This window comes from Archocentrus centrarchus, chromosome 12 (assembly GCF_007364275.1).
Source record: "Archocentrus centrarchus isolate MPI-CPG fArcCen1 chromosome 12, fArcCen1, whole genome shotgun sequence".
Taxonomy (NCBI): domain Eukaryota; kingdom Metazoa; phylum Chordata; class Actinopteri; order Cichliformes; family Cichlidae; genus Archocentrus; species Archocentrus centrarchus.
Genome location: NC_044357.1, coordinates 3,915,985 through 3,928,924, shown reverse-complemented (window position 1 = coordinate 3,928,924; position 12,940 = coordinate 3,915,985). Strand labels below are relative to the sequence as shown.

General features: G+C 41.9%; 1 protein-coding gene across 2 annotated transcripts in view; it reads left to right on the top strand.

Moving 5' to 3' along the window:
- The window catches only part of erbin (erbb2 interacting protein), a 54,010-nt gene that overhangs the window by 35,025 nt on the left and 6,045 nt on the right, over window positions 1-12,940 (top strand). The window contains exons 9-21 of one of the 2 annotated variants that reach the window (XM_030742173.1): window positions 24-168; window positions 2,301-2,373; window positions 3,914-4,043; window positions 4,126-4,241; window positions 4,960-5,029; window positions 6,404-6,503; window positions 7,729-7,850; window positions 8,204-8,377; window positions 8,516-8,698; window positions 8,786-8,903; window positions 8,982-9,165; window positions 9,256-10,768; window positions 11,285-11,428. In XM_030742173.1, coding sequence (XP_030598033.1) covers window positions 24-168; window positions 2,301-2,373; window positions 3,914-4,043; window positions 4,126-4,241; window positions 4,960-5,029; window positions 6,404-6,503; window positions 7,729-7,850; window positions 8,204-8,377; window positions 8,516-8,698; window positions 8,786-8,903; window positions 8,982-9,165; window positions 9,256-10,768; window positions 11,285-11,428 — 3,072 coding nt within the window. The remainder of the gene's footprint in view (window positions 1-23; window positions 169-2,300; window positions 2,374-3,913; window positions 4,044-4,125; window positions 4,242-4,959; window positions 5,030-6,403; window positions 6,504-7,728; window positions 7,851-8,203; window positions 8,378-8,515; window positions 8,699-8,785; window positions 8,904-8,981; window positions 9,166-9,255; window positions 10,769-11,284; window positions 11,429-12,940) is intronic. The other variant, XM_030742172.1, reaches the window with a different exon arrangement.

The window sequence follows — 12,940 nt, the reverse complement described above, 5'->3', positions numbered from 1 at the left end:
TTTTTTTTTTTTTTTTGGTCCAGATGCTGGGTACACTAAAACAACTGGTGTATCTGGACGTGTCCAAGAACAACCTGGAAATGGTGGATGAACAAATCTGCGGCTGTGAGAATCTACAGGACCTCCTGCTCTCCAACAATGCTCTCACACAGCTGCCTGGCTCCATCGGTAAAGATCACACACACACACACACACACACACACACCTCTTATTAGAAGAACACCGGTTACAAAACACCTCAGCTCTCTTCTAGCTGTTCCCAGTTTGTAAATCTTTCCAAACTCTAAATAAGTAAAGACGCACCAACACTAGGGCTGGACGATATATCGATTTATTTTTTTTTAAATATCGATATTTTCATATGCGATATAAGATGAGACAATATCGTTTATATCGATATAGTCTAGGTTGCGTTACAGTCATACTTGTAGCTTCACCAGTTCGCCTTTCTCTTCTCCCAGTTTGTCTCTGCACAGCTTCACGCTGCCCCGCCTCTCTCCGCTTCACCCGTTAATCATTCAGGAAGCGACCGAATGGCAGCGTTCCCAACTTAGTGACTTTGTTGCTAGATTTAGTGGCTTTTCAGACCCCGCTGGCGACTTTTTCCCCCAAAAGAAACTAGTGACAAATTTAACAACTTTTTGAGGTCGGAGAGTTTTGGAAACTTGAAATCCTCCACTGTCGCCGTGTTTTGTGTACATACAGCCTTCGTGCTGCATCCGTTCGTATGCTTTGGCATCACCTTTGGCACCTGCAGTCCCTGGCTGCAGGTAAGAGGGCGCCGCCATACGCAGTAGAAGTTGGTTTGTACCGTAAGTCACGTGACCTTAATAGCGGAAGTGGGCGTTTTACGTGTGCTTGCAGACGCCGCGTTGAGCGTGTGGGCCCATTGCTGTGATACGTCAGCGCATATGTCTATGGATTTACTGAGATGGCTAAAATCCTGCAGATGGAATTTTGTTCAGTCAGTCTGTCACAGTACTGGATGTACAGGAGTACACACAGGAGGAAGCACTTTCCAGTGAAGTAGACTTCACCAGACTGGCTTTGTAAAGAATAAGTCAGCCTTTTGCTATTTTTGCTCTGCATCTTTTCTGTTTACATTTTAATAACACAGCTGTGAGTGTTTTTATAGAGGAAAAAAGCATTAATTTATTTGAGGAGCATTACTATTTAAATATGCCAATAGCTGATTTTTGAGCAACTTCTCATGTACATCTACAGCTGAATGTTAATAAAAGTGTCTGTGTGACATTTGGGACACGTAGCTTTGACTCTGAAGGGCCTTTTTATTTATACCTTTTGGGAAGAATATATATATATATATATATATATATATATATATATATATATATATATATATATATATATATATATATATATCGTATATCGCCATTGTGCTAAAAAATATTAAGATATTAATTTTGGCCCTAACCAACACTACCACTTGCAGCACTGCCTTAGTGCCCCCAGCGCAGTAATAACCCAACATTTTATTTTTCTGTTTCAGTTTATCTAGAAGGGTCTGTGCATAATTCCAACAGAGCATGAAATGAATGTGCTGCAAAAAGACTTTGTAGATTTTGCTCGTTTTCAAGTCTTGTCACTAGTTAAGCTTTTATATGGCACATGTACATGATACATAAATAAAATATTTGATTTGCATGAAACCACAACACACTAAAGATATAAAACTACAGTAAAATACATAATATTTTAGAAAAAATACAAAGACAGTTACAATAAATTCTCGTATTATTGTGATGTTATTAATGAAGAAAGTATAATTATTCAAAAAAATTTGCTTTTATCCAACCTTTATCTTTTACTGTAAATGAGTTTTTATCTGCAGTTCACCATGCTTCTGGATACTGTTAGTGTTTATATAATTAATACATTTTAAGGTAAATTTCTCCACAATGACTTGCATTAGTACAAATTTTCAAAAATAAATGTCTGTGGGTTTTTTCAAATTAAAATTTATAAGTATATTTAGATTACTTATTGGCAGTCAAAATTTTGAATTGCATAATTCTTTCCATGCCTTTTGACAAAAACAGTTCATTTAAAGCCAGGCTAATAAAATGCTTTTGTTGTCCCTGTGTGCATACTGTTGAAATCACAGTTGATTACTACTAAAGCCATTACTGTATTGACAGTATGAATGAATGTAATTAACTGCTGTAATGGATCTTCCTCTTTGTTGTTCACTAGCAAGTGAAAGTCAATAACTGACCCGAGCTGTTGTCTATGCCTTCCTAATCCTATCTCCTTGCTTTTTCACTTTTCCTTTTTTTAAGGCTCCCTGAAGAAGCTGACTGCACTAAAAGTGGATGAAAATCAGCTGATGTATTTGCCCGATTCTATTGGAGGGTGAGCACCACAGCAGTAGCTTCGATAACAGCAGCATAAACCCTGAGCTCAGTGGATTATTTTGCTGTTTTTATCTGCCGTCCATTGATCTCATAAAATGTCTTTCTCGACAAATCAGATATGCCTATTAAACAGAAACTGTCCTGCTGCTCAGTTTGTTTTGTTCTCACACTGATGATAATGAGTAGATTAGTAATGGCTGTGGTTATAAAGAACAGTTCACTTCATTGAGGAAGGGCTGCTGGTAATCACTGGTCAGATGACCCTCATATGGGCGCCTGGGTGGCTTAGTGGTGAAGCCGGCAACCACATACACACGTCATGTTGCGGTGCGGGCGGCCCGGGTTCGCGTCCCGGCCCGGTGCCGATTTGCCCGCGTGTCTTCCCTTGTATCTTTCCCCCATTTCCTGTCTCTCTCCACTGTCACAAAAAGCCGCTGTGGCCAAAAATGGGGAAAAAAAAAAAAAAAGATGACCCTCATATACAATAACTATAGATGAAATCCTGCGTTACTGTTCTGAGGCAGACAGGTAAACCCAGCGGTCGACGGCTGCTGAGTACTGAGTCAGGTCCGCATACTGATCCTCGTTCTACTCTGAATCACTGACACACAATGCACAAAGATTAGGTTCCGTTTAATCCATCAATGCTTTTATTTTTTTAATCTGTCCACTCTACCATCCATGAGAAAGACAAATCTGCATTAACTGATAAATACAATTGTAGCTGAGCAGGTTTTTTTTTTTAAATATCTGTTTTCAAACACCCTCAATTATCCCTTATGTTAGAATGTCCCTCCTTATGTACTTTGGCATAGATTATGTGACAAAGCCTATGGTTTAGTTTAATCCCATGCAAGGATTTTAGCTTAAGCAAGCTCATTTTTTCCCCCATTTATATGTAGCTGGTTTCATTTCAGTGCTTGTCCACCGGGTTGTTTTTCCCCTGGCGTATTTTCAGTAGACGGGGGTCAGATCCTTTCAGAGTTTCGTGGCACTGTAGCACATTAGCTCTCCCGGAGGTCAGACTGCCTTTGCATTGATGTCAATACTCAGAGTGCATTTGCATTTTTCATTCAGCAGAAATTCCCCTTATGTCATTAAGTGTGTCACTGTACGATAACTTTGAGCTAAAGTGTATCTTAGTATAATGTATATGTGTTCACTATGTTGTAATCACTGTAATTTAAAGATTCAGAATACACAGATCTGTGTATGTTTAACAAAAGAGTTACCTAAAAATGCGTTCGGTTTCTTTGGTCTTTGTTTGAACCTCAGCAGCTGCCATCTGAATGAGCTTTTTCATAAATTTAAATAAATGTGATAAACATGTTTACTATAATTAATATACAGCATGCAGTTACACTGGATTGTGGACTGGAGATCACAGGATAATGGATCATAGCCCCCACATTTGAAAGAGTGTCTTCACTGGACTGCTGGTGGTCATTTTTTTGGCACTAATGGCAGTTTTTGCCATTAAGGTGTGAGCATTTTTGGCAACCACATGATCCAAATCCTTCCGCATCTCTCTATATCAGGCTGACGTGCATTGATGAGCTGGACTGCAGTTTCAATGAGATTGAAGCGTTGCCCGGCACCATTGGCCAGTGTGTCAACATGCAAACCTTTGCTGCAGATCACAACTTCCTTACCCAGCTTCCACCCGAGGTGAGCGCGCTCATCGGATTAGAGACATTTGTCCGTCTGTTCACATACTGCAGCTAGAGTTCTTGGTTTGCTCGCTTCACAGATGGGCAGCTGGAAGAGGGCAACTGTGCTGTTCCTACATTCCAACAAGCTGGAGACTTTGCCCGAGGAGATGGGTGACATGCAGAAGCTCAAAGTCATCAATCTCAGCAACAACAAGTGAGTCTACTCTACCACGGGTCATGTTTGTGCTCATAAGAAAGAGGTTAAATGACAAAACTAGTGCTTTTTTAGAACCTCTCGCCTGATTTTAAATTCTAAGATGGAAAAGATTTCTGTGTTTTTCTGTTTTTGTTTAATTTGTTGTGCATCAGATCTGTTTGCAATTATTTGCTTAAAGTTTACACATTTTGTTCTAGATGTTATCAAAATAATTGACAAAACAATCATTAAATTAGTCGATAACATTGAATTATATGATATAAATTATATGTACTTTTTAAAAGTTGCTTTTTTGGGAATATTTGAAGCTTTGCCTTCACTATGAATTTCATGAATTGAAAGAAGAAAAAAAAACACAAAGCAGTAAAATGTCTTGTGTCACTCTGGTTCACAAATGTGAATAAGAATGAAATTTCACCCTGTGAGTGAAATTGTAGCTGCTGATTACAGCGTCATGATGAAGGGGTATGAAGTCGTGTTAGAATGATAATAGGTAAGGCTTTGGAAGCTATCTTGGCTGTTTAATTTCCTTTTTAAGTAAAAGTGAATTTTTACAGGCTTATTTTTATAGTCCGCCTGCTTAGATCAAATTTATCTGTCACAATGAATAAAATAGCCTTTTTTTTAAATCTTGCAGAAATGTTTGGAGTTTGTGAATTTAGGTTTTTGGTGACTGAGCGCCTGTGTTGTTGTTTTTTTTTTTGTTCTACTTCAGACTGAAAAATCTTCCGTATAGTTTCACCAAACTGAATGAGCTGACTGCAATGTGGCTGTCTGAAAATCAGGTAAGACTGCACAAGTATTATGCATAAAGGCCCCTGGTTCAGAGGTTTCAGATGGGGACTCTGGTAGCAGTAGGGTATGTGACTCGCAGTAAAAATGCAGCTGTAAACCAAGAAGCTTTGCAGGTAGCTCACAGGAAGGTACATCTAACCACTTCCAGGCAATTTGAGCTAATGCAGGTCAGATCGGGTGACCAGTTTTTAAAACGTGGAGACAAAGTAGAGGTTTCTGCTGCAACTTCACCTACTTCCAAGGTGCATGGAGAAGAGCAAACATCTAAAGAGGCTGAAGTTCCAGCAGCATTTCTACTATAAAGAACAATTTTAATTCTTGACCAGCACTTTTTAGCCTGTCACGGTCGTTCAGTCTTTAAAATGTAAAAAGATCCGAATGAATGTGTAAGTCTGAATGACAGAGAGTCTGTTTGTGAGATGAGACAGTACCGGGCAGACAGAATTAAACCGAAGCTCAACGTTACCAGGCAAGTTATGGTGCATGAAATTTAGACTTCTTAACAGAAGACGAGCCTAACAAAGGTGGAAATGCCTGAGTCTGGTCAGCTCACATGTGGGGAAGTGGCTTAGAATCCCAATTAGTCACAGCAGGGTGACTTTGTACGGTAAAGTAAAAGACCTAGTCATATGAATCCTAGCAGAAGAGTGTAAGTATACAAAGGCAAAGAAAGGATGGAGAAAACTCTGTGGGACTATACTGATTCAGTGTGTTGGCTTTTGTCCAACTTCTTTCCAAATTACAGTCTGACTGACTTCATTCTGAAATCAATTATTCATGCCTTTTTTTTTTTTTCTTCTCCTGGCTGGACTATTCCAAGGTGGTGCCTTAACAAATTGTCCCTGGAAAACTGCAGCTGTTTGAGAATGCTGAAGGAAAAACTACAGAGCCGCCACCACTGCTGTCCTGCTCTTACATCAGCTGCCTTTTTTTTTTTTAGTCATTTATATGTTTCCATAATTACTTTCCTACCTTAATATGTGAACTCTTAAAAGGGCCATTGTGAAGACACAGTCTGTAACGGGCAAATCAACACTAAGACACATGAATATAGTTGGACAGGTGCAACAATGCTGACAGGGCCTAAGGGGAGCTTAGAGCAGCTTCATCAACAAATGGATGACAGGAAGAGGCACCCAGATGTGTTAAAGTAATGTCAAGGCAGATTATAAGTGAAGAAAGTCTGTGAAGTATCTGCAGAATTTGGGGAAGACGGGTTGAATTTATCATGGATCCATCTTGTGATGTGTTATTTTCCCCTGCGGTTAAAGCATTTTCTTTTCCACATTCAGGTTTTTTATGTACCGAGTGTTTGTTAAAGAACTGCTGATGGCACACTCAAGCACACTTTTTGTCTCCCACAGTCGAAACCCCTCATCCCTCTCCAGAAAGAGGAGGATCCAGAGACTCAGAAAACAGTGCTGACCAACTACATGTTCCCCCAGCAGATTAGGACTGAGGAATGTGAGTAACTCACTCCGGTTTTTAGCAGCAGGACTGCACGTTAAGGATCAGAGCAGACTGCGTTTTCACTAAATAATCTACACTACCATGTTTACCCTCACAAAGTTTGATGACCTACAAGGATCCCTAGATGCATATTTTATAAGAGACCTTGTTATCTGAGACTGAGGCAGGAGAAACACTAGCCATCATCTTCTTGTCAAGCACCTGTTCGTCTGGTTTCCTTTTACAGCAGACGGCTCACATCGACCCTGCTGCATCTTTAGAGTATTTAGTGGTTCAAAATATGCGCGATTGAGCTGAAATGGCCACAAGTCTTTTTTGAGATGTCAGTGATTTGTGTCACAAGCTGAAAAGTTACTCCCCCGTGGTGGGCTTCATACCATTTACCGTGTTTAATAACTGGGATTTTTTTTCCAATCACACCTTTTCCTTTCCTGGGAATGTGGAAGTATTCACAGCCTGACTGCAGCTAACATGTTTTACAACTTGTTGATATGACGAATACGCAGCAGGTGACTCACACTGTCCACTGTGGCTTCACGCTGTGGTGTGTCGAGTTGAACCAAAGTTCTTGATCTAATTTTTTTTCAGCTGATATTGGCAAATAATTAGGCAAATAGGATCTCTTGTCAGAACATGACACTCAGCACCTATACACAGCGTGTGTATGTTGCTAAATTGAGGGCAGCTAACTTTTTAACACAGGAAACCACACTGACACCTTCAAAAATATAATGCAGCATTTAATGATTGTTTGTGTGTACTCTAAAGCTTGCTTTCCTCTTGCAGGAGTTATGGTGAATCAGGGTTATTGAGTTGAATCTTTAATGTTCTTTAGTTATTGATTAACAACAAAATAGTTTTTTTTTTTTGTTTGTTTTACGTTTTACAGTGAAGTATTAAACTGAAGATTAGCACATAGTAGCAAAGCATCCTTTAGTAATTTTTTGGATGCCATCATAGGAAAGGAATTTATTGCAACAGCAGTTCCAGGGATCAGCAGGATTATTGGGTACTTTTGGAGTTTGATGGGTTAACAACTGATTTTCAAGTTCCTCCACAGCTCTCTTCAGTTTATTTGCATTCCTCATGTTTCCCTTGCGCCATCTTGTGGTCAGATGTATTATCTGAACAGTGAGATTGAATTAAAAATCCCTAATTTGGAAAAACGCTAATATTCATCCACTGCCTGGCATTGTTTTGTTTTGTTTTTTTCATCCAGACATTCCAAACTCGGACTCTGAGAGCTTTAATCCAACTCTGTGGGAGGAACAACGCAAGCACCGAGCTCAGGTGGCCTTCGAATGTGACGAGGACAAAGATGAGAGAGAGACGCCCCCGAGGGTTAGTGCTGCACATTTGTTACTGCTTACATAATTGGGCAAGGAAAAACAACAGTGCTGATACAAATTACCGCAGCAGGGACATTGTGATCCTCAGAGTTTTTGGCTGCACATCTTCACTTTGTGTCCTCAGCTACAGTTTTCTGACTCTTCGGTGATGAATTTCTTTGCATTTTTGCCACTAGTGGTTTTTGCATCTAAACGAATGGGGTCTTGTAAAATGGGATGAAATTTCTGCCTAACCCTGTCATCTCTAGCATGAAAGGAATCTTCCAAACATAAAAACAGACTTTCTTTTATTTGATATTCATTTATTAGTATGCTTTTAATTTTAATCTCTGTGTACTGTTTCAGGAGGGAAACCTGAAGCGCTACCCCACACCGTACCCAGACGAGCTGAAGAACATGGTAAAGACTGCCCAGTCAGTGGCTCACAGGCTCAAGGAGGACGAGTCGAGTGATGAGTCGGGCAAAGAGGCAAAACCCATTGAGAGAAACCACATTGGAGTGCAGGATGTGGGGGTAAAGGTCAGTAAAGGCTTCTAATAGTTCAGCTCAGTCAAGGCTTCATTTCTACTGTCTTTCTGTCAAGCTCATTTTAGTTCCCATTTAACATCTCTATAAAATTTCAAGACTTGACTAATCACCTGAACTGTTTTTGTGCAGGTGATCGAGGCCCCCTGTCAGAACGGCGTGGCATCAAACATGGAGGCCCAAATGTCCGCCGACACGTTTGGCCAAAATCCCTCTGCGCCCGAATCCAAAGACACTTCCGAGTCTTACAGCTCCCAGAAAATCCCCCTCAAGTCTTCAGAGGACTCTATGATGAACCACGAGGACACGCTAGAGGTAGTCCAAACTTAATAGCACTTTGTTTAGATTTTTACAAGTTTTCACAGTTTCACAACAAATACAAAGTACTGTCTCTGTCTTTAGGACTCTGAGGAGCTGTCAGACGAGGAAGACGAGATGAAGATTGCAGAGCTGAGACCCCCTCTTATTGAGATTTCCATCAACCAGCCTAAAGTAGTGACTCTAAGTAAAGATAAAAAAGGTAACTATAAATAATCTGAAGTGGAAAAGTGAAATGTCTGGATGTAGAACACTAACAGCAATTATTTCTGATTAACAGATGATGGTAAAGATGCAGACTCTCTGCTGGATGACACTGTGGCTAACAGCAACCAGAACAACAGTAACTGCTCATCTCCGTCACGCATGTCAGACTCTGTGTCTCTGACCACAGACAGCAGCCAGGACAACTCTCTGTGCACACCTGAGAGAGAGGCAAAGATGCCTTTCCTGCCAAAAAGCCGGTTTGTACTATTCAATACTTTAACATAGACTGAAAACAAGAGTGTTCTCCTGCTCTTATTGTACTCTTACAATACATATTCCTGTTTCAGGCAAGAAGATGAGAATATGAACCAGCCTAAAGACACCACCCCTCTCCTCCATAATGGCAATGGCTCTGAAACATCTCTCCAGACCCTCTTAAAAACCCAGCAGACACCACCAGAGAAAATGGGGGACTATGATCTGTCTATGGAAGCCAGACTGGCCTTCATTGAGAAGGGAATAAACAATGGTATGGGAGATACTTACACAAAGTGGGACCAGATTAATATGAATGTGACCAAACTGCCAACCGACAACATGCTTCAGCTGGATGAGTTGGACAAAACCAAGAATGGTTCCGTAGCTCAGGACGACTTGGACAGCAAGGAGAGTTACGATAACATGGATCATTTACAGAATGGAAATCGACAGGCAGGTGACTGCATCAATAGTCTGGGGAATAAAAGCCAAGGGATGAGAGGAGAGACTTCTGCTGTGCACGTGGCCTCGACAGGCGTGACAGCCAGCAGTGACATGTCTCTGTCTCGCAGCACTGAGGAACTGTCTCCAGAGAAAAGGTGCCATCCCCCGCAGGTGTTGAAGTCTCACAGTATCAGCAACATAGAAACAGGGGCCATGAGGCTGTACTCCTTTGACGGGGATGACGACTCAGCAGGGACTAGGGTGGCAGGGGCCGGCCCAGGGCCAGGAGTTCAGGCCCAGAGCATAGTCAGGAGCAAGTCAGCTGGTCAGTTACTCAATGATCAGACTCTCCTGATCTACCCCAACTCCTCTGCATCTTCCTCAGACCTGCTCTCTTCTTCTAAGCCTCCTGCCAGCACCAGCAGACATCCAGTCTCTTCCAGCATGGCCATGGGAACCCCTCCTCCTCAGTACAACATACAGTACACAAGCAGTGGCATGTCTAAAGAGGGCCTATGGGGCCAGAGGACAGCCATGGCTTCAGAGCACCAAGGCTACCACCCTCCTCCTCCTCCACACTCACTAGCCAACACCAATTACTCAAACCGTAATCAGGCACCTCCTTACCCTCTGCAGCCCCAGCAGAGAGGGCCTCCGATGGCTTCTAAACCTCCTGGGGAGATGTGGGCTAAGGAGAGGCTTCATTCTACTGGGGGCCAGCCTAGAAGTAGCACTCTACAGAGGCAAAGCAGCTCTGGCTCCACAGCTTCCATGGGCGACTCAAGGCGTTTGCAGGTGTCAGAAGGGGACTACATGACATACAGGGACATTCACACCCTCGCCAGGGGGCCACTGGCAATGAGTCAGGCCATGCAGAGGCCCCTCTCAGCTCGCACTTACAGCATCGATGTACCCGGAGCTTCCAGGCCGCACAGCAGCAGGCCACAGGCCCACGAGCTTCCAGAAAGGACCATGTCTGTTAGTGATTTCAATTACCAGCACAGCAGCCCCAGCAAGAGGCCCAATACCCGGGTGAAGTCTGAGCACTCGCTCCTGGATGGACCGGGACAGATGCAGGGAGGAATGGGAGCAGGGAGGGTTCCAGCAGACTGGAGAGACCAGGTGATGCGGCACATCGAGGCCAAGAAAATAGAAAAGGTAAAAAGTATTAATGAACCCATCTCTACTCATAGTTTTGGTTTTGTTCTTTTTTGAGACATCTTTCTGTGAGAGTTTGGTTGATTTTTTTTTTTTTTTTTTTTTTTTTTCCTGCTCCTTTTTTATAGAAACACTCTCATCAGAAAATGGTAGCATCATAGTTGTGATTGAATTATCCAGAGCAACATGGATATTTTTGTTGTTATTGGTATTTCTGAATGCAAACCTGTGGTTCACTCAGCTGTTTGTAGGTGTATGAAAATGAAAGGAGCCATCAGAACCCATCCCTACTTGGAATGATCTCAAAACCTGTTCAAACAAACCAAATCTTGAATATTTGTGTGAATCAACTATTTAGGTGTAGCTTACTAACCCATCTATATGCAAACTAGGTCTGACTCACTGCATGTTTGTCTGTATATGCTGTAAACTTCTTTGTTGTATGTTTTTTTATGACATCACTCATTTGGTGGATTGCATGGCCACCACTGACTTGTTGGTGCTGGATGTCATCAGAATGCACTGTCTCGCTCCTGTAATTCCAATAACGCTCCACTGAGCTGGTCTCACTACGGCAGCTGTAGGGATATACATGCCAGCCATGGGTCCCTGGTCTTTAGTGGCAGGGACGGACAGCCCTACGGAGCTCTGGGCTTCTGTGTGAGTACTGTCAACTCGTAGTTAGCTCCTGCAGCTCATACTAAAGCCAGGGCATCCAGTTCCTGCTAGTTTCACATCCTTTGTAAGATAAGGAAATGTCTGCTTCCTTCTCTCATCGATGTTGAAGTGATCACAGATGTTTGGAAGCCATGTTTCACTTGTCCTTTTATAGCCAAGTGAAAATATATTTCTCAGCATATGATTTCTCATGACCACGATCTCTGACTGGTGCCTAATATCAGAGTGAAACATGGATAAATTCTAGTTTTTGTTGCTTTTCTTGGTTAAATGCAAGTAGAGCTGTTTTAAAAGGGGTCTCCTTATTTTTTGTACCATAAATAGTTTCCTTAGTTTGTCTCATTTAGAAATCTTACTACATCTGCAGTATAATTAGATGAATGTGACTGCATACTAAAATTCACTTAAACTGATTTAGAAGTAATCAAGGAATAAGCTGAAACTACTTCCTGACAAAACTGAGAGAATGTACGAAGGAAAATATTTGTCTGACAACAAGAAAGCAAACCTTCATTTGTTCATGATGATGAATATTAACCCCTTAACTGGCAGCAAAAAAATCACCTGACAAAAACAACATAACACCCTCTGGTTATTATTGGCTCTGAACAACCCATTTCATAGCCTATTAACTGGCTGCGTCTGGTCCGCCGGCCGAATGAAGTGCATTTATATGGCAGGCTAGACCCGCCCATTTTGACTGACACCTCATTCGGCCAATCATGTTAAGAAATGGGTTTCCCAGAGCCAATAATACTCAGAGGGCGTCACGTAGCTTTGTCAGGTGATTTGGTGCAGCCAGTTACATGATTGGCCGAATGACGTGTCAATAAAAATAGGAGGGTCTAGCCTGCCATATAAAAGGGACTACAAACGGCCCGTCACCGGGCCCTTGCCAGTTAAGGGGCTACGTATGGTACAAAACAGCTCCTTTTAAACCCGCCGGGCTCTTGTACATCAGAATCAATATCGTCGCGCGTTCTCTGTCTCTACCTTGCCACCCTTGAATCATCTCATCGCTGTAATGCATCTCACAAACCACTCGTTTTCTTCTCCTTTAACTGCACTTCAAATCCTCCTTTTGCTTGGCTGTCACCTTCGATCCAAACTTTTGATCACTTCAGAATCGTTTCATAACCTCTCACAGTGTTTGTGTGTGTGTGGGGGTGAAAGCTGTGTTTGTGAAAGGTAAGTAGTCAAAGTGTGTGTCTAAGTGATTTAGAAAGGGGGTATTAGATCTGTAGAGGCAAAACTAAAGCTGTCTGAGAGTGTTGCGTAACCTCCTTTACTGCTTAACACTCAAGATTCACCTCATCTTCTGGAGGCTGATGCACTTTATACTCTGTCGTGTCTAAATAGAAGCTAAGCAGAGTTTAATCTCAGCTTCTAATCATCTAAGTTGGTGCGTTGATCCCTCTTTGGTGTTTTCTAAATCAACACCTCACTGTCTCGTGTGATCCCAAGAGTCTTAATAATCGATCTTGTTTGTTATCC